The sequence below is a fragment of the Netta rufina genome (genome assembly GCF_964035555.1).
Source record: "Netta rufina genome assembly, chromosome: 2".
NCBI lineage: Eukaryota > Metazoa > Chordata > Aves > Anseriformes > Anatidae > Netta > Netta rufina.
Genome location: NC_140124.1, coordinates 20,897,683 through 20,918,608, shown reverse-complemented (window position 1 = coordinate 20,918,608; position 20,926 = coordinate 20,897,683). Strand labels below are relative to the sequence as shown.

General features: G+C 37.3%; 1 protein-coding gene across 8 annotated transcripts in view; it reads left to right on the top strand.

The window, feature by feature from the left end:
* Positions 1 to 20,926, top strand: part of CACNB2 (calcium voltage-gated channel auxiliary subunit beta 2) — a gene marked incomplete at both ends in the record, with an annotated part of 240,035 nt that overhangs the window by 211,849 nt on the left and 7,260 nt on the right. For 4 of the 8 annotated variants that reach the window (XM_084281286.1, XM_084281291.1, XM_084281290.1 and 1 more), the window contains 5 exons: positions 1,685 to 1,818; positions 5,225 to 5,305; positions 5,627 to 5,685; positions 8,008 to 8,117; positions 20,421 to 20,572. In XM_084281286.1, coding sequence (XP_084137412.1) covers positions 1,685 to 1,818; positions 5,225 to 5,305; positions 5,627 to 5,685; positions 8,008 to 8,117; positions 20,421 to 20,572 — 536 coding nt within the window. Of the gene's footprint in view, positions 1 to 1,684; positions 1,819 to 1,963; positions 1,984 to 2,416; positions 2,494 to 5,224; positions 5,306 to 5,626; positions 5,686 to 8,007; positions 8,118 to 20,420; positions 20,573 to 20,926 lie in introns of all 8 variants that reach the window. The other 4 variants (XM_084281289.1, XM_084281293.1, XM_084281292.1 and 1 more) reach the window with 2 other exon arrangements.

The window sequence follows — 20,926 nt, the reverse complement described above, 5'->3', positions numbered from 1 at the left end:
GGCCTGTATTCAAGAAAAGATAATATGTTCTTTTTATAATTATGAAGAGGATGAAGGAACAGCTTTGCTAGAAGAAAATGTTACGTGATTTCTGTGGCTGTTTTTAGGAGCAGAAGTATAGAAACAGGCTGCAGATCTGCTCATGGGCTTTCCTGGCAAGGTCAGCCTCAAAGGGAGAGGTATAAACTCAAGGCATGTCAGGGATTGTGGCATTAGATGTGTAGACAATTCAAATGGGAAAATATACTCCTCTCAAACGGAGGAGATCACTGTCCCAAGTGTCCCTTAAATCAGCAGTTGCACATAGCCTTGACAGAAATATTTGTGTGTTGCATAATTTATTGGCACAGGCTGCTGTATTAATTGATGTCCCACTCATCAAACAGCTGAAAGCAGGTCACTAAGGTGGTTTCATAATAGTTTACACTGATTAATTATAGTTTTGGATAAAGTCTATGCAAACGATACTGCTTACAGATTATTTAGGGTTACATTCAATGCATGATAATGGCAGGAGATGATGGGCCTGTTACCAGCAGGTGTCAAGAGATGGGTAAGATCTTTTCACGCAAGGGTGATGTTGTACAGCATGTTTGTGGATCACTTTTGTGTATGTACTTGCTTTATGAAAACAATGGTAATACAGTACCTAAGATCAGGATTGGGTGCTGTAAACAAGAAGGCGTATAAGCTGTCTGATTTTTTGGTTGTCAGGTATTCATTGGGCTTTGCCTTCAGGATGGCCTTGCATTTTGAAGATGTGTTTCTTTCTGAGTCTCTGATGATACTTTGCAAGCTAGTTACTTGCTAAAGAGGGTAGCTATTTTATATTTATGGTACAGGCTTTGAGTGCTGTTTATTCCCTTGGGAAAGGTTGAAAGAGGTTTGTTGTATTCAGCTCCATTTTGCTCTGCCTATATCCTCACTCTTCATACAGGATCCAGGTCTCTGAGATAACTTGGATCTATTTTCTCTCTTCTGATACCTCTTTTTTTTTAGTTTTCATTATCAGTAGGTCTGTTTATATTATTTTTAATAAATGTATCTTATGCCTACTGTGCATTTTTAGTTAAGGTGACTTAAAAATGCCAACTGTAGTATGCCCTAAGATAAATGTTTGTATTACTGTACCACTATTAGGCTGATTTTTATTTTTTTGGCTCCAAAAATTATTATTATTATTATTATTTTGATTTCCAAGTACACACCGGTAACATTTCAAATTTCAATTGATGATGCACATTTTTTATTTAGTGTTTATCACTATAAAACAATGCAAATATTGTTGGCCAAATGTTGTTGGTCAGATTCTGTTTTTTACTTTTGTGCAAGTCTCGTTTATTCCAGTGAATTAGTTTGGATTTACACTGGTATAACAAAAAAACTTGGCCACTCCTCTGTTTTCTAAGAGTAATTATGTGTATGTCTGATTTAATTCTGTAATAAGGGATCAGAGGAAAATGTTACAGTAGCTGTTACAGACTGCCTCGTGTTTTCTAATCCTAATGTACTGCACCTTAAATTTTTTCCCATTGTTTTATTGTGTTTTGTATTCATGGTTGGTTTTTTAAATTTTTATTTTACTCTGGACAGGATTTTTCTTTATTTTTTTTTTATTTCCTTTTTAACCTTTTTTTTACTTTCCCTGTCATCTGATAATTCTGAATTGTTTGTCTGTATATAGCTATAGACATAGATGCCACTGGCTTAGATGCAGAAGAAAATGATATTCCAGCAAACCATCGCTCCCCCAAACCCAGTGCAAACAGTGTAACATCACCCCACTCCAAAGAGAAAAGAATGCCCTTCTTTAAGAAGGTAACACCAACTTCCAAGCTCCCATTTGTCCACCTGCTCACCTGCACTGCGTCACATTTCTAGTCCTGTTAATTGTCTGCGTCCTTTGACAAGCCAATAACATGCATGCTTTGTTGTTCTTTGTTTCTTTTCCATGCTGCTGTAGCTAAGCAGAAGCAGAAATCGGTAAGTTTATATCAGCATTACCTATGTTTATCCTGCCACTGGCATCATTAGCATTATTACCCCAGTTTAACAATGCAGCTATCCTAAACTGAAAGAAGAGATTAATCAAGCTATTAGAGGATTCAGTACACTAAAAGATAAAGTCCTAAGTTCAGTGAGCATCCATGAAACCCTGCTACAGTACTTATCCTTTTTGATGGAATGAATAGACACACTTAGAAGGCCTTCTAAATCTCTGAGGAATTTATTTCTTATAAATATATATAATACACCCCTCTAGTGCATGCTTGTTCTTTCTATCTCTTTTTCAGAGTATTTTTTTTTTCATTAGAACTCAGTCTATTGAAATAATTCTTGGAATCTAATCAGATACTCAGATTGGATTTACACAACAAATAGTCAGAATCCTTGAATTTTTTACTTAGTATTTCAGCTTCTAATTTACTTGTTGCAAAATCTGCAGATGAACAAGACCAGTGGAAAACTGCAGACTTGTTTTGGCAGCTTACTGTGAGTTTATCCTATTGTCATGTATAAATTACTAGACAAACGTTCTTGCTTTCCATCGGTCAGATTTTTTTAGTATCTCAGCTATTGGAAATGGTACTGATGGCTCACAGGAGAGCCAATGTCTCCCCATATACAGCCCAAAGCACTGCAGAATTAGGCCATTGGCAACCTGTTACAGCAAACTGTGCCATATGCTTCTAGGATCTTTGCTGGAATATGTTATCAAGACACTAGCTAGCAGCCAAACTATGAAACTGGATATTACATTTCTACTTTTGTTTTAAATCTTCTAATTCTTCATAGCTCTTCTTCATTTGTTTTAACCACTCACATCTAAAGTAACAACAGACTATATATGGTGCTTAGAAACAGTACCAAGTGACACTGGTGCCAGTGCTATTGGATGCTCTCCTGTTTAGCTGAATAAAGCATTTTATTCTCTCATGAGCTCCTTTACATACTATATCCTTCTCATCTTCAGTCACTAGTATTTTCTTCAGTAGGGTGTGTTAAGTACCATGTCATTCACAGCCCACTGTGGAACTTAACAGCAGTTTCTTGCTTCTGAATAATTTATTCATTAATCGTATTTCTAACCAAGTATAAATGCTAAGGAAGCATGTTGATGTATATTAGATGCTAATCTGCATAATGCATCTTTAGAAGATGTGTTTTGTGGACAAAAAAGCATGTTGCTGGCTAGTGACAAATTCTATCTCTCTTAACTGTGTGGGGCCTCTTTTCTTCCATATCACAGTCTTTACTGGTTATAGTTGCTTTTCTAATGCTGCCATTTACAGTAAAAACTGAATGGGCATCCCAAACTAGTCATTCATGGTCAAACCACTAAGGTATATAATCTGAACTACATTAGTTTTTATTCCAGGTTCGTGTTTGAACTTGACTCTGCAAGTGAAAACTGTATAGCTTAGTGCCAGGCCCTTAGAATATTAAATTCACTAGTACTGAATTACTTAGGCGCTTCTATTAGATTGCTTAGTCAATTTTCTGCTGATATCTTTGTTACTTCAAGCTGCAAAAATTAAAAATAATATTAATAAAGCCTGTTTCAGCAGAACAGATCTTAAATATAACCCATATTCCATCAAATAAGATAGCTTCTGTACTTTTCCTAATTTTCAAATAGCTGGTTAAGTTCTAGTATGAATATCTTCAGTTGAGTTTGCTGCATTAAAATAAAGATCTGTTGCATCAGGACACTCATACTATAAGCACTGTCACATCTGTAACTGTTTTCTCTTAGGAGCTGACTCTAATACATTTATCAGATTATTAGTAATATCAGCAAGAACGTTGGAGGGCTGCATTTTAATACTGGAATGGTGTAATTGCAGGGTTTTGCTTTGAAATGTGTTGAGTTAGATTCTGCCCTGTTTAAGATAAGTTCATTTGACATGCTTATGATGCCTTGGGCACCGGTATTCATTCTTATGTTACTAATTATCTGGTGAAGCTACAGGTAACAAAAAAGAAGATAAACTATATTTAAAAACATTCGCAAAAATGTTTTCCATGTTTTAGACTGCTTTAGACTGCTGCTTGTGTAGCATTTTGTGCTGTCATTGTATTAATGTCTGTCTGTGTTTTTGTGTTTGGAATGTATATACTTTAATGTTATTGTGAAACATCTTGGGATATGTTGAGTACTGAAACAATGAACAATGACTGTCTTCTACAGTCTTGACTGATGTATTTGTACTATGTAAGCATCTGAAAAATGGATCTGGTATACCATCTTTCTGTATCACCCACAGGCTCCTGGGTTTGGATTTGAAACATTTTTCCCCTAGACAAAGATAAACCAAACGCTTTCTGAAAAACAAAAAGCCATTTCTGATAAGACAACATTAGTCATTCTTGGATATATATATATTGGATAGCCATTTATTAAAGAAAATAAAATTTTAATCTGCTTATATTTTGTTTCAATAACAATATAAAAATGTTGGCAGTCTTTGGAAACAGGCAATCTTTTTTACATTTCTAATTCAAAATGTTTTTTTGTAAATCATGCATGATACATCAGTAAGTAGTTTGGTGGATATTGTACTAACATAATCCACTCTTGGGTGGTTATGGAAACTTCCTAAAGTGGAAGTATTGCTATCCCAAGTTCTGTTTATGAAATTTTTCTGTAAATACTAACTTGATCAGTCATTATTTTGTTTTCTTTTGGAAGTGAATTGTGGATGCAAATGTTGAAGTCAGATTATGAGTGCTTCCATTAGAATTTGCAGTGGTGTCATGATGTTTTGCAAAGCGGTACGCAGATTGGAGCGCAAAGGATATGTTAGACTTCTCTCCTCCCTTCTTGTTTTATTTTTCTCTTCTGTAATTTGCCTAATAAAATTTGTTGGGAAAACAGATGTCACCTCTCTAGAGTCAATCGTATCAAGTCATTAACTATTGGAAATAACATTTTCAATTAACCAGTCAGGAATTATGGGGTGGCACATCCACACATCTCCAGAATAACAGTTTTCGAGCTACCCAGAGCAAACATGAAAATAGTAAGAAAACTGAAAGTCAGTTAAAAGCTTCTTCAAAAGAAATCCCTGAACCTGTGAACTTGTACCAGTTTTCACGAAAAGTTAATGAATTCACAGTTCCTCAGTTGGTGACATCACTGGAAATTCAGAGTTCCTAATATTGAAAGTAATGAGCATTCTACCTAGGTGCTGCAATGCTGAGAGCTTTTTCTGTTTTACAGACAGAGCACATCCCTCCCTATGATGTAGTGCCTTCTATGCGACCAGTAGTTTTAGTGGGGCCTTCTTTGAAGGGATATGAGGTAAGTGATTGTTGGGAATAGTTATATTTTGCCAAAAATATTTTGCTTTACGTGAATTTAAATGTTCAAAATTAATTAAACTGAATCACATATTTTTTTTCATAGATAAATATATACAGCTTACACTTTTACTAGATACCTGGTCACATGTATTTTATTTCATATCCAATTTCAAATAAATAATTAATTACTTATATTCCTATCATGTTGTTCAGATACAAGATTTGCTGTCAACTTTAATTACAGGTTTTTCCAAATTAATAACATCAAGTATTATCAGTTTCATATGAGAATATTAAATTGCTGTTTGTTTGCTTTTAGGTAACAGATATGATGCAGAAAGCATTATTTGATTTTTTAAAACATAGATTCGAAGGGCGGTAAGTACTTTGCATTGCAAATTTACTGGAGTTCAGGTTCTACTTAGGCACTAATTAGTTTTTAAGAAATAATGGTGTATGTACCCTTTGTTTGGAGAGTGGGCTATTTTTTGTTGTTGTTTTATCAGTCAAGGGAAGGAATTGTCCCATGCTACTCTGCGCTGGTGCTGGCTCACCTCAAGTACTGCATGCAGTTTTTAGCACCACAATATGAGAACATAAAACTATTAGAGAGTGTCCAAAGGAGGGCTACAAAGATGGTAAAGGGTCTAGAGGGGAAGATTTATGAGGAGCAGCTGAGGGCCCTGGGTTTGTTCAGCCCAGAGCAGAGCAGGCTGAGGGGAGGCCTCATGGCGGCCTGCAGCTCCCTCACGAGGGGAGTGGAGGGGCAGGCGCTGAGCTCTGCTCTCTGGGGACGGTGACAGGACTTGAGGGAACGGCATGGAGCTGGGACAGGGGAGGGTCAGGCTGGGGTTAGGGAAAGGTTCTGCACCCAGAGGGTGGTCGGGCACTGGGACAGGCTCCCCAGGGATGTGGTCACGGCACTGAGCCTGCCGGAGTTCAAGAAGCATTTGGACAATGCTCTCAGACACGTGGTCTTGTTTTTGGGTGGTCCTGTGTGGAGCCAGAAGTTGGACTAAAGGATCCTTGTGGTTCCCTTCCAACTCAGGATGTTCTATTCTATATTCGATCACCTATCAGGTGATTCCATGATATATCTCAAAAGATATTAAAATGACCTTAAAAAGTTGTTAACAGATCTTAAAAAAAAAAAAAAAAAAAAAAAAAAAAAGTCATTTTTACTGATAACTCTTTCTTTAATACTGCATAATTGAGTTTGAAAAAGGGGATTTTTTTCCCTGTAGCAGGTAGGAAGGAAAAAAAATGGAAAATTTGGTACTGTTCATCAATTAGCAAATAAAGATAACTAACCAGTAGCACAGACAACATGCTGGATTTCATTTTAAGGCTAATGGGATTATCTGTGAGGAGCTGTGCCAGAAATAGCACTTGATTATGTTTTTAGCTTAAGTTAAATCATGCCTAAATTTTCAAAATAATATTGCTGATCAGTATTTTGAAAATAATTCTGCTTTTCTGTATTAACATCTGGGTTTGTTACGTTTTATAGGGCTTTACAAAAAATATACACATGTTGAACTCATTGGGAAATGACTTCTTTGGTTACATTTCAGCTGAATAGCATTTGAGTGTGCTTTCTAGAGAGGAGCTCTCCCTGTTCTTAGCAAATCCACTTCCTCCTTTTAAATTGCAAATAAAATCATACAAGGAAGAACAAGGGAATACCATCAGTCTGATTTAACCCTCAGCACTGGAAAAACGTGACCTCTAAATCTCATTCGACCAGAGTTTAAAGGGGAATTTAGACAAAGGGTGTATTTTGACCCTGGAAAGCAAAACAAACTGGGTTAATCATTTTCCTAGGAAGAAGAATATCCAGAAGGTTATGTACCAGCTCCGCACAAACAGCTGGAAGTAACCACTTTTTTCTTGGCTTATGTTTTCTCCTAAACACAAAACTGAGCTTACTAGAGATACTTAGCCCAGAGTTTTCGTTTGCTTCCTCACTACTGTGGTTTGCTTCTCTGTGTTGCAGTCTCCATTTATAGGAGGCCAGCATATTTCTTGATCTTTCTGGAAAAATAGGTAGCTCTTGCACTCAGTTTAAAAATCAAAATATATGCTAGTAAACTGAACAATAAAGATCAGAGTTGCATGGCTGTATTAGTTTGTCTGTGGAGCTTTACCTTCACCTATTAACTCTGCATATCCCTACATTTCTTCTACATATGGTTGAGGTAAGCCAGGTTGTAAATCTTTGAAAAGATTTAATCAAAATGAGGGAAACAAGAAAGCAGACTATTTAGTCGGAGACAAATTACATCTCCTTTCAGTGAATGGGGAGTTTTAGAGCCCTGAAACTCTGTAGAGTTGATGCTGGGCACACTGGGTGCAAGGTCTCACCACAGCAAGCCTGGAGTCCCCAGGGAGGACAAGTGCGTCTTCTGCAGCATGTCTCTGCCCTGCCCATGCCTCCACTCTTGCAGATCCATGTAGCTTTGCAGTCCATGGTCAAAATGCAGTAGCATTTTGGTGCTATGCAGAAGGGAAGGTGTCTTTACAATAGTTCTTGTAACAACAGTAGTTTAAAATATCTTCTTTTTTGTTTTCTTTGTTCAAAGCATACTGTAGCAATGAGAACTTGTTTTCCTTTAGTCTTAGACATCTTCTAATATTAGACAAATCTCTTTTCTCCCCACAAGATAAATAACGTTGTTCTATTTTGTTTTATTTCTTCAGTATATCAATTACACGAGTCACAGCAGACATCTCGCTTGCCAAACGCTCAGTATTAAATAACCCCAGTAAGCATGCGATAATAGAGCGATCTAACACGAGATCAAGCTTAGGTAAGTAAATGATGCTATCTAACAAATGGCTGTATAGTGCACTACTCTCAATTCATACGTGTAAGCTAAAAATAGCCTTCTCTCTGCTGTGAAACAATCATGATTCTTGTATTTCAGAAATCCTGTCTCTGGAAGTCATTTTTAAATCATTACCAGATAAACTTCATGTAGTGCTGATTTTGATTTATCCTGCTTATGTTCACTTTTCATGTTTGTTCTTTGCCTTGGTGGGAAGAAGTAACTGTCCATAAGCTAAATAAAATCTAAGCAGATGTTCTTCTGGTTATACAGAGGTGACAGTATCAGAATGTCTCAAACTATATAGATGTTATTGATTTTATGCATTATCTTTGGTGAGGTTCCAAGTAGTGATGTCTACTGATATCTTAGACCTGAAAAAAAGTGTTGAAGTACACATTTTATGATTTCTTATTAAGAGACAAAGATAGGGCTTTCTTTACAAGACTGTATTTCTCTTAGAAGTTTTTGAGAGAAATTAATTTCTCCTGGACACCGCATCATGTTTTGAAATCTTATAATTTTGTGGAACTGGAAACAGTATCATTCAGCCTTCTGAATGTGTTCCTTATCATATCTTATAACAGAATTTCTGAGCACATCTGAGCATTGACTATTTCACATTTGCATAAAATAACTGTCTTTTGTAGAGTACTTTTCTGCCTTATAAAGTTTGACTTCCCTTTCTTGAAGGCATATTTCAGAAAACCCTTGTTTTCAGCTATGTGAATCTTCACTTAGAAATAATCTGATGGCTTCCATGTTTGTCTTAATTTGAGTGTTTTCAAATATAAAACGTACTGTAATGTAACAATATAATGAATATCTTTATATGCAAGAATATTCTTTAGTGTGAATTTCAATTTTGTGTCCAAAGCCTGTTAAACAGTGTAGTAAAAAGATGAAGTGCTACTGTTTTTTATTAATAGAATTGAAAATTAGTAATAAAGATGGAGGTCACCTAGTCATGAAACATGAGCAGAAAGCATGGGAATTAATTTCCCAGACTGAACATCAAAGCATGAGGTTACACTGCTGTACAATATATGCAGTAATAAAAAGAATATCATCTACTCCCCATGCTAAAATATTTTCATACATGTAAAATAGAAAATAGGTATCACTGTTCACCTTTATCTCATGCAAAACCATACCTTAAGTCTATCAACATCTTAGAGTTATTTAAGATGGAAGTGCTGACAGAATCTCAGTTGGAAACATCCAAAACATGGCTGATTATGTATAAATGTTTATAGGCAGGTATGTCTGTCTATTTGTTGAACTGATGCCTGTTATTATTAGCCAATATTTCCTGCTATAGATCTGTTTTTCAGTTGCTTATAACTGTTCTAAAATTTAACTGATTTATAAAATTGTTTTAAATTATCTTGGGAAATACTAGATCAACCAGGTCACTTTTAACACAGTAGGACAAAAATTAATTTTACCTGTGTTAAAAAAATTCTCAAAACCTTTTATTTCAGAAGCTCCAATACTCCCATACACTTAATAATCTAGCAAGGTTTTGAAATTTGTGAGCTGAAATGTATTCCAGTTACGTGCTCCTGGGTATTTTTATGAAAATAATGAGAAACCATGACCAAGTTCCTATAAGCATTAGTAGAAGCCACAGTTAATGCATGCCAAGCTTTGTATCTGGATTACTTAAAGACTTGGCAAAAAAGACAAGGTCCTTGACTTAAAGACAAGGTCCAGCGATGATGCTGAGCAGAATCTGCCCCCAGTGGGGCAGAAAAACAGAATGAAACAGGAAGGTACTTGTGTTTAAGCTTTCATTATCTACTGTGCTGTGCAGAATGGAGCAAAAAGATGTTTAATTTAAAGGTGTTCAACTGGAGGAGTAGGGAGAAAGAAAAGCTTGTGAGAGACTGTTACAGAAAAGGTTGGAGTTACCGAGTAGAAGCTAGGAAGGTTGAAGCTGCTGGTGAAGCACTCCTAGGGGCTGTGCTCCAGACTTGGGGGAAACCATGGGAAGAGCAAAACCAGTCAGGAAGGAAGCCAGAAAGGGAAATGATGATGGCGGGGCAGTGGATTGGGAGGAAAACTAAGATGGGATAAAATAACTGGAGTCAGAAAATAGAACTGTTTTTGTAAGTCAGTGGGAAAACCTTTGTGCAAGGGCAAAAAAAAAAAAAAAAAAAAAAGGAAAGAAAATAAAAAACAGAAAAAATACAAGGAGTGTTACAGTCTGTTCCCTTGCTTGCTGCAATGTACATCAAGGTAGAATTAGAATCAGAATCCAAAAGTATCATTGTAGCCTGTCTTTAGGTGGCCTGTTCTAGCAGTGGTTCACAAAGAATATGACAGCATATCACTGCTGTGAGTGCTTAGCTGACTCAGGTAGCAGAGGTGAGTGGCAATCTCATACCAAACAGTGGAATTTTTATTTTCAGTTTACGTGATGAATCTGCTATACTTGTAAGTCACCAAAAATCCATTACAAGAACATTACTAGATTTTCAAATTAAGCTTGTGCAAAATAAAGCTTAGGAAGCAATAGTATAAAGGTTAACTATTCAGCTTAATACCACAACTTATGTACTCTGCAGTTTAGTCTTTGGTTGTGTGTTTATGGTCTAGTTTTCCATCAGTTCTCTGCCTTAGTTTTTCTTATTTTCTGAAAAATGTATGAATTTGTAATGGGAAACCAGAACTGCTCAGAAACAAGTCAGCAACTGTTTCACTTCCTATTAAGTTTGCATAATACATAGGGCAAAAAACTTCAGGAAGGCAAAGGAAGGTCTCTAAAAGTACAATAGGGCATTTTCAATTTAAGTTTATGGCAGGCCAGAAAATACTGATTTGAACAAAAACACTTGTGGCGGTATATCTGCTAGTTTTGACAGAGAAGATTTGTTGGAACCAAAATAAGGTAAAATTATTTTCATAAAGAGGAATATTCATCATCACCCATCTTCTACATTCAAAGCAGCTCATACCCCAGTAATTAAAACATTTTTGAGCTATACAACACCCAGAGTCAAGCTTCTGCTGCATCTGGTGTGGAAGAGGGATCACAATTTCAGTGTTAAGTATACTGAGCACTGATCTCTCTCTTTTTGTTCAGCAGACGTTGATTCTCTGTTCAAAAATGGGACTGCTCCAGTGGGAGAGGTCTGCTGCCTACAACCCGGTAGTCTGTAAGCTACAGCACAATGTGCCATGAGCATCTGTTTTGAATTTCAGCAGCCTGCACTCCTCACCCAGAGCCTACAAGTAGCTGGCAGTGGCATCTTGTAAAGCTCACCAAGGGAGCTCAGAGCATTCTGTGCTTGCATCATGGTGACCACCCATGCCTAGAGCCAGGCTTGGTGCTGATGGAGCCTGGAGGAAGGTGCAGGGGAAGGGGCATCCCCTTGGTCCCCTTCCTGACGGGCCCCTTTGCTGCACCAATGGCAATTCGGGCTCACCAAGTCGGAGGTGAGATGCAGTGTACAAGGAGTGGAAAGGCAGGCTCTTTTTTGACCAAACTAGCAGTAGTGGCTCATGCTGTTTCTGATACAGAGTTTCTCATATGGCATTGGACTAGTTGTTTACGGGCTCTTTATAGATGGCAATTCCCACCACCACCCCTGTACCTTTCTGCATTCCTCAAGCATGATTTATAGAGGTACTAAGTATTGTGGCTACAACTGAGATTTGGGCTTTGAACACATCAAAAGATAATGTGTGTCATCAAAATCAGCATTTTACATGGTAGCATACTGATTTTAAAAATGCAGATGGAAACCAGGCAGTATTTTATGAGCTGCTGGAGCTACTGTTGGGTACCTTGCCAAATACCAGGTTTACGATGCTTTGTTCCTCAGAAGTCCTCTTACTTTAGACTCTTTCCCTGCAGTCATTCAGCTGGGGAGATATTCTTTTCATGCCCTACCTAGCTCAAAGAAGTTTTCTCTTCTCTCAGGTCAGTACTGATGTCATGTGCTGACAGTACACAGTAGCATCAGGAATGTCCTGAGTCTTAGTACTGACTTTTAAAAGAAGCTTCAAGGTTATGTTCTATTTTGGAAGAAAGAATCCCCAGAACTCAGAGTTTCCTGTAGGATGGCTTCCATCTTCCTAGTTTGAAATTAATTTTTAATATAGTAATTGCTCTGAAGAATCAGGTACTGTATTTCCAAAATTGAACCCCACTCCCCGCCCCTGAAATGAGTGATAATATGGTTATTTTCTGACATCCAATTTTATATCTGGAAAATAGAAATAATTCCAGTTTTTCACTGAACTGGGATGCTTTATTGGATTTTATTGGAGCAGTGAAATACCACCACAGTAAGTTCCATAAGCTAGCTCACAAACAAGTTATTCTTTCAATTTTCAGAGAAGTGTTTGAACAATGTGCTCTAAATGAGACGTGTAACACACATTTGACGATGAAGGGGAAGTAAATGATTCAATAGCTGCTTATCAGTTGACGGTGTATGGAGTTGTGTGCTGGTTAAGACAGTAGCCTTACAGAAATGTTACTATGTGTTCTTGAGAATGTTGTCTTATATTACAGACCACAAAAGGTTTGATTTAAGACAGCTATCTTGTCATTTCCTAACTTCTAAGTGTTAGCTTTGCAGCCAATACATATGCAACACATATTAATACATATATATATGCTCTGTACCAGTATGTATTACTAAAAGTATCTCAGTAAATATATTATTAAAAACATCAGTCATAAATAAATCATTAAGTCAGGACTCAGGTTACCTTAGTTCTTTTCTAGCATCTACTACAGGTCTGCTGATGGGTTCTGGGAAGTAAGTTTTTTCACCTATATTTTCCCTTTTGAATTATAAGAATAATAGGGCTGGTTTTTTTTTCCAAGTTACCTCAAGAAAAAGACAGAATTTTTGCCAACACTGTATTTGTGGCTGTTTTTGTTCAGTACATCTACAATGACTTAATTCTGGTCTGATGTATAGAAATAATATTTATTGCAATGAAATTTGATCTTGCTAATGAAGAAAGAGTTGGGATGGGCTTGCTCTGAATGGGGTTGCTGGCTCCATGGCTATGGGACAAGAGGCATGAGTTGCTCTTGGTCTCCTCCTTGAACAGCCAGCAGTGCATGAATTGAAACCCATGTGCCTATTTCCACATCCAGTATAATTTAAAAATGTCTTTGTATTATGGCAAATGCAGCTTCCCCAGAACTGCTCTGTGTTCATTCAGATCCCTTCCAGTTTCAATGGGAAATGTTCGCTTTCTCACCCACCTTCATGTAGCTCAACAGTTAACTTGACTAATTTTTGGCTAAATTATGCTCACATTTGTGAGCAGCTGTTGTAACTGCAGCAGAGAAGGCTATTTTGTAGACCTTTGAAAATAAATCCTTTTTTTTTTAATGTAAGTATTATTTTAATATATGGCTCTTGTTCTAGAAATGAATGAGTATGGTACAGAGGTAATGTGCTTAATACATCAATACCAAATACAGTTGCCTGATAATTCAATGAGCACCTCTTCCCGTATCCCTCAGTATAGGTTTGCAGTATGGTGCATATTGTTCATAAATGTTCATAGCACAGTAAACAGCTGAGTGAGTTGCTACTATTTGGAACCGATTTAATAAATAAAATAATTAATTTCAAGGAGGCATACACAAACAACATGGTAATGAGGAGTAGGAATTAGCATGAGGAACCATCTTCACAGGATTATAGGGAAGTCTCAATGGACTTAATTGACACCTGTTGACTGAAAGTTTGCTTCTATAAAGTAATCCGGTAAAAATACACCTGAGGATTTGATTCATTGGAAACCAAGGCTACCGTTAAATATTTATGATTCTCTGAGTATTCTATTGTAAAGTTAATGTCTCCAAGAATCTTATTAAAATATAGTGACTGACTCAAAGATTTAGTAGGAAAGTACAGTTTTATTCCTCTCCTATATAAATGCTTGTTCTGTACGTTAAAGGGAAATGTTTGCTTGTCAATACTGCTATCTGTGTAACATGTGAAATGCTAGAATTAAATTTAAGGAAAGGGCAATTGGTTCATTTCTTTAAAAGAACATAAAAAAATCTATTATTTTTAAAAAGACTTTACTCTCTAAGCAGGTACAGTAGATGGTTAAATCTCATTCACATGAAAAGCAGTCCCAATTGGCTTAGTTAAATTTCCGTATGTGTACATGCCATTTGCAGAACTGCTGAACCAGCTTTGTGTTTTTGCTGCATTTCTTTGTCAAAATGGTCCGAACCTTTTTCTTCTTGTTTCTGTGTATGTTACACTTGTTATAACCTTGCCTCATGCTGTATGCTTTGTACAAGAACCTGATTGTCTTGGCTTTTTCCATTCTTTGCTTCATTAATGCTCTCCCTTTCCAGATGTTTTGGGTATGTATACAAGCTTGCAAATTACTTTTCCTGCTGTTTTGTGTTCAATGCTTTATTGTACCTCACAAAACCACTTGTGTTTCTAGTAAGTGACTCACTGATAGACAAAAGCCAGTGCTGTACTGTGTTGCTAAATTTGTTTTTGTTTTATCCAAAAATCCTTCATTAAGCAATTCTAAAAATAAAGATGAGATTGACAAGTAAACACTTAAAGATTAGGTTTTCCACTATAAACTTCTAAGGTGTCTGTACCTAATCTGCATATTCTAACACACATACGTGAATGCTGATCTAAGATGTCATTGTGTGTATAGTAAATAGATTGCAGTCCAAAGGCTGTAAATCTGTTTATTTACTATTGTACCTAACCGTATGCACATATGCCATAAGGCGTTATTATATGCACCTAGTTTGCATGTTCACTAGAGTGTGTCCTTTGGAAATTTGTCTCAAGACAAATATAAAGCTCCCATTCACATCATTTCATTGATATTGCAGAGTTTTGTCTTCTGAAAATGAAACATAAATGCTTGAAGAAATAGTAATGGATTATCAGTGCAAATTTCAGCCTTGTATTTTTAGTTTCTTGATGTATATGAAAAAAAAAACAACAGTTCAATGTTTGAAACTATGGTAACAGTTTACACACACCTTATGTATATATGATAATATTGTTACGTATTCTGTTTGATGATTTAATGACAGGTGTTGTATATATATGATGTTTCTAGTAAATACTGGCCTGATAATAGTGGGGTTGGGAGGGAAGCCTAAAAGAGTGCTAGTTAAACCTCAGAAGACTCCTTCCCTACTTACAGAGGACATGGAACACAAATGCAAAAATTTGTCTAAGGGTGTATTAGTCTAAGGGAATCTAATATAGTTCAAAGAAAAAAAAAAGTGTTCAATTTGTTAAGGAAAATTTTGTTTGTCTCTTTATAATGTATCTTAAAAATAGCTGGGATGAAGGTCTAGAAGTATCAGTTGAAGGCATTAAATCCTCAGATTTGGTAAAGTAATATGCTAAACCACAAGCTGCTTTGAGCCAGAAGAAGCCACGAGCCTTTGGGTTATCCTGGGGACAGGGCTACACTTCTTTTAACAGAGGGGTGGGAAAGAGTGGCATGAAGACCCTACACTTGTTATAATTTATATGTCTGAACATATAAAATGTTATATTATATGCCTTATATGTCTGAACATGCTCATCCATCCTTCTGGGCCAGCCCTGTTGTTTTTTTTTTTGCTTTGTTTTAACATTTAATATCAGTGTTTCTCTAATGAATTCTCCAGTTAGTTTTGTGACAGAACTTTGATGCTCACTTTTCCACTATTCTAACTTACAAATGCTTTTCTTGATACAGTGTTGGCAAAGTATTTTAATGAAATTTTCTGCATGCTTCCAAAGGACATATGAGAAAAAAAAAATCTTGATTTCTGTAAATTAGAGAGAGCTCTCAGCAGTATGTCACTGTATTTGCCTATGGTATTGCATTGAAATACGTATGATTGATAACTGTAGTGAAACAAAGCATGTTTTAGAGACAAAGCAGAGACAAATGGAAGAATATTTTTAAGGTCATAGGTATGTCTGTAATAACTAAGGTACCTGGATAGGTGAATTAAATATTTTTAATAATCTATTTGTTTGCTTCCCTGAAAACTTTTCACACCAGGAGTTTATATTGATCCAGTATTTTTTCTTTGTCCTAGGCTTATGGAACTGGTAAAAAGTTGGTGTCTGTGCCCAAGAGTAAGGGTTTAGGTTGTTCTACCAGAATGCAAAGAAGTCTGGGTTTCCTTTCTGTTCATCTCTGCTAACAGAGATATTAGCTCATAACTCCCATCCCCATGACAGGGCTATGATCACCTTTATGAAGGTTGTCAGTCGCTCCTGCTGAGTCTTATGCACTTCGCATAATAATTTAACTTTCCCTGGAGAAAGGCCTGGAATCCAGGTCCTCCCACTCTAAGCATCAGGCTACTATGTTGGTATCTCTCCCACTCAGTGAATGCATAAATTTTTTAAGAGCAGTATAGCATCAGCAGAGGAGATTGAATAGCCATCAGTGGGGTGGCTCCCTATCCTATCTGGGAGGAAGACTGTATGTTTTTATTTATGTCTATTCTGAATAAAACAACAAACCTAGGGACCACTTACTTAGTGTCTAAGGACCATATCTGTAAGCCAAGTAATGAGGCATGGTGCAGAAGTATCCAAGTTAGTGGCAGCCTGATACGGCCACATCTATCATGATCAACGAGGAGACGCTTGGTCTCCTGAGCAAAATAATTGTTGGACTGGTTCCTTGCAGTCTTTACTACCCATGTACTCACTAACAGAGTGTAGGGGAGCTTAGTGATGGGTACACAGCCCCTTCTGAGCACCTGCAGTTGTGCTAGAGTCATTGCCATGCAGCTTTCCCCTGTGTTCAGTGTGCTGTGTCCATTTATCTTTCTGCTGCCATCCACTGATTTCAAGCTCCTTTGTTCATAGGCCACTAAACTTTACTTCCAGTTCAATCTTGGCAAAAGAATCATCATTCCATGAATGCTTTTGTTCATGCTGAGCCTCAGCAAACAGAAAGCAGAAAGCCCCATTTTCCTGCAGCACCTCGCCTGGTGGCTTCCCAGATGTGAGCGTCCAGCGAAGCAGCAGCAGACGCCCGGTCTTGCTGCTGCTCCTCTCCCTTCTGCCTTGGGCCTTGCAGCGACTCTAGCTCTTGAGCATGAGTAATGCACACTGCCACTTCCCTGAAGTATAGTCATCCACCTTCCCACACACCCCCCCTTTTTTATGAAACATGCTGGTGGTTAAGGACTTAGTGGACACCAGGGAAATGTAACTGTATTCACAAAAAATTCTTTTATGTCAGAAGTCACATTAAAACACCTGTAGTCCAAGTATCTTCTGTCCCATTGCCTGAAGACTCAGCTAGAGTGGTTATTCCCTCTTACTTGCTTACATTCCCATCTAAGACTTTTTCCTTCTTAGCTGGCTATGCTAATGGGGCATAGAAGCTGCCTAGCCTTGCTACCAGTATGGGGCAGGAGATCGAGGGGAAATGGGTGGTGAAAGATATTCATGGAGATGGGAAGCTGCTAACCTATTACAGTGCTGCTGAAGATTCCACACTGTCACTGTTCTTTGGTCTCAGCTCTCTATTTTAACTACCAGTGACATTTATGTTTCATGAAAATTAGTCTTTGCTTACTTTGGTCAAAAGTCAGAGAGAAAATCTGTGTTAAGTATCTTGTTGGGAAGGAATCTTCAGAGGTACAGAATTTGCGTTCTGAGAGATGTGACAAAAGAAAGATGGAAAATAAAAAAAGCTAAAAAGAGAAGCTATTAGTACTTTAGTAGTTGCAGCCATCTTACATGTAGTGAAAAGGTGGAATACAAGGAAGATTTTAAGAAAAATGCAGGCATTTCCAGAAGCTGGAGAAGTACTCCAAGGGACAGGTGATCAGGACCTATTTGGCAACACTCTTAGCATTTTTTCCATCCATTCTTGGTTTGAGAGGTTGAAGCACAACATGTTAGTTCAGCAGCCATGCAGTGTAGGTCCTTGAACTTTTCTTTTGTACCGGAGTTGAGAAATATAAATACTGAAGTGCTCTTTAGTTGATGGAGAAGATATCTTTCCACCTCAAGACTCAGGTGGAAACTGTTAGTTCATAGGACCACAGTTACCTGCAATTATTGCCCTGAGTATGCTTCACAAAAGAAGATAGTGAGGCATCCTCTGCCCTAGCAAAGGGTTGATTCAAAAAGTATAGCAGGAAATCTAGTATACAGGGATGTATCCAACTGACAGAAAATTGCTTCCAGCAGTGTAGCAAATGCTACTTCTCCAGCCAAAATTATGATACACTGGAAAAAGGCTGGATTTTGCTGGTACAATTTGTCTTGAACAAGTGTTTTCAGCAGTCTGGAATGGTCTTAAAAATGATGCATTAGTTGTTATTATTATATTGACTGAAGTGTTGAGCCTGGTTTGAAATTGCAGGAAGGCAATTCAAACTCATCATCAGAACAGTATGACAAATTGTCTCTGATCTATTTATTCTAGTTGCCACTTGGACTTTAATTAGGGATAGACTATTGACTATCGTCTACTAAATCACAGAGACAATGGTATTGAATCATTCCAACAATATTTATATGCAATGAAGTTGCGGAAAATGTTACCGTGAGTGTGCCAAGAACCATCAGAAGTCCTGTCTTCAAAAATGTTGGCCTCATTCAGACAGCAGCTGGGCCATAGTGCTTTTATTGACAAGCAGGAAAGCAAGCAACAATGCTGTCTGTACCAGAACACCACGCACATCTCACAATCTTCTCTGCTGTAACAGACTGATGGGCATATACACAGCTACAACTGCAGATGGATGGAGGTGATCTCTAACAGATCCAATACAATGTAAACCTCCTCCAGTAGAGAACATCATATATAGATTTTTTGGTGGCCATTCAAGTTACTATTTAGTTTATAAAACAATCATAGTAGTCATCTATTGACTTGGAGCAAAAGACTCAGCTAAATGGAGACTAGCTGATCTTTCTTGGAAAATTTGCAATCTTATCATGCTGCCTACTTTATTCAGTTTCTGTTCTAAGACAAAAAAATAATCTCCTAATGCCCTTGAAAGGGACATCTGTCTTTGGAGAGAGAGATGCTTCTTTTGTGAATGGCTCTTCAGGTAGCCAGACCAGGTAGGTTGTATTTTCCAGCAAATAATGCTTGTCACCAGCACAATAGATAGCATGCTGATAGTGTAGTTTAAATAAAATCTCTAATAAGTAAGTATTTGATAGCTCTTGCTGACATTGTCTGTTGAGTATCTTCTAATATTTAATTTAAACTATATAGGTATCAAATATGGTTTTGGTTCATGGAGTGTGCATAGTCTTATAAGGAGAACCCATATGAATTACAATTTTGTTGGGTTCACATAGACATGTGAAAATCACCCAACTTGTTTAATTTCTTAGCAGACATATGAAGATAGAAGTAGAGATATGGCAAGAGTTGAGCAGGAAGATGTCATTCCATTTCAAGAATTATTTTGCTATTTAATCATTTAGTTTTGTTTCCATTGGAAATTAAGCCAGTTTCTATATCACTTGTGAAAGTGGACACAGTACATCTGCCATGGAGAGATTTCCCCTGGAAGCTATTCCCATAAGGCAGGGTGCTAGGGAGCTGGAAGCATGAGTTAGTAGAAGACAAGATGATTTTCTGTGAGAAAATCACCTTTCCAGAAATCATAGGATTGTGAAGTTGATACTGTAGTACAAGTTACATTATTGATTTATTTGTTCTTAAAAGTGTTTTACATGTGCTAACCAAATATTTAATCTGGCACCATACGGAGGCCAGTATGTGAAGGAAACCCTGTTTTCTGGAGCTTTGGTAAGTTGAAGTAAATGGAAAAAGAGAAGCTTCTGCTGACATAGACACCTCAGTACAACTTACAGCTTATCCTGGGTGCTCCAGTTTGAGCAAATTTATTGCTGTGTGGAATTAATGCCTGAAATGAAATTATGTACATGTAGAGAATGAATGGCATAGGGATTGGCATGTGTACAGCAGGTGTACTTACCCCATTTTTTCCTGTGTACATGCGTAGGGTCATACAGGAACATGTTAACAGTGTCTCTCCAGGTTGGAATCACACAAAGTGGTGGAGGCTGAGAGGGCAGGGAGTACCCCTTCCCTCAAAGGAAGCAAACTGGGCAAAACGCTCTGGCTAATGGTGCCATAGCGTTTCCCTAGTGTGCCAGTGACATGGGCGGTTAATGGCTACTGCCACTCTCCTCATGCCTCGGTGGAGCAACACATCAACCTACCCCAGTTTTTACATTTCTTACTACTAACTGCCTTTTAACATTTCCATAACTCTAATTCTCTACTTATCTGCAGCTGAAGTTCAAAGTGAAATTGAGAGGATTTTTGAATTAGCAAGGACACTGCAGTTGGTAGTGCTTGATGCTGATACCATTAATCACCCAGCACAACTGAGCAAAACCTCTCTGGCGCCCATTATAGTATACGTAAAGATTTCTTCTCCTAAGGTAAATATTTTTTTCTGTTATTTGTGCTGTGTTCTTTTTGTTTTGCATCATTAAATGCAGATGGTCATATGTCCTTACTAAAGTTCAAAGAGTTATATGTTGCTATTACTTTCCTTTGAATACTATTAATCAACAAATATCTTAAGTGTTGGGTTACCAAAAACCATTTTGGAAAAGATGCTGTAGCTCCAATCTGTTTGTAGTTTGGGATCATGCTGTATGTGTTCGTCTGTCCTTTAGTATCAACCACGTAAGTAGTGCTTACAGTTTGTTCAATCAGAATAATAAAGAAAGGAAAGAAAGATTTTAACATACTGAGTATCAGAATGATTGGTGAACTCTTAACACCTCCTG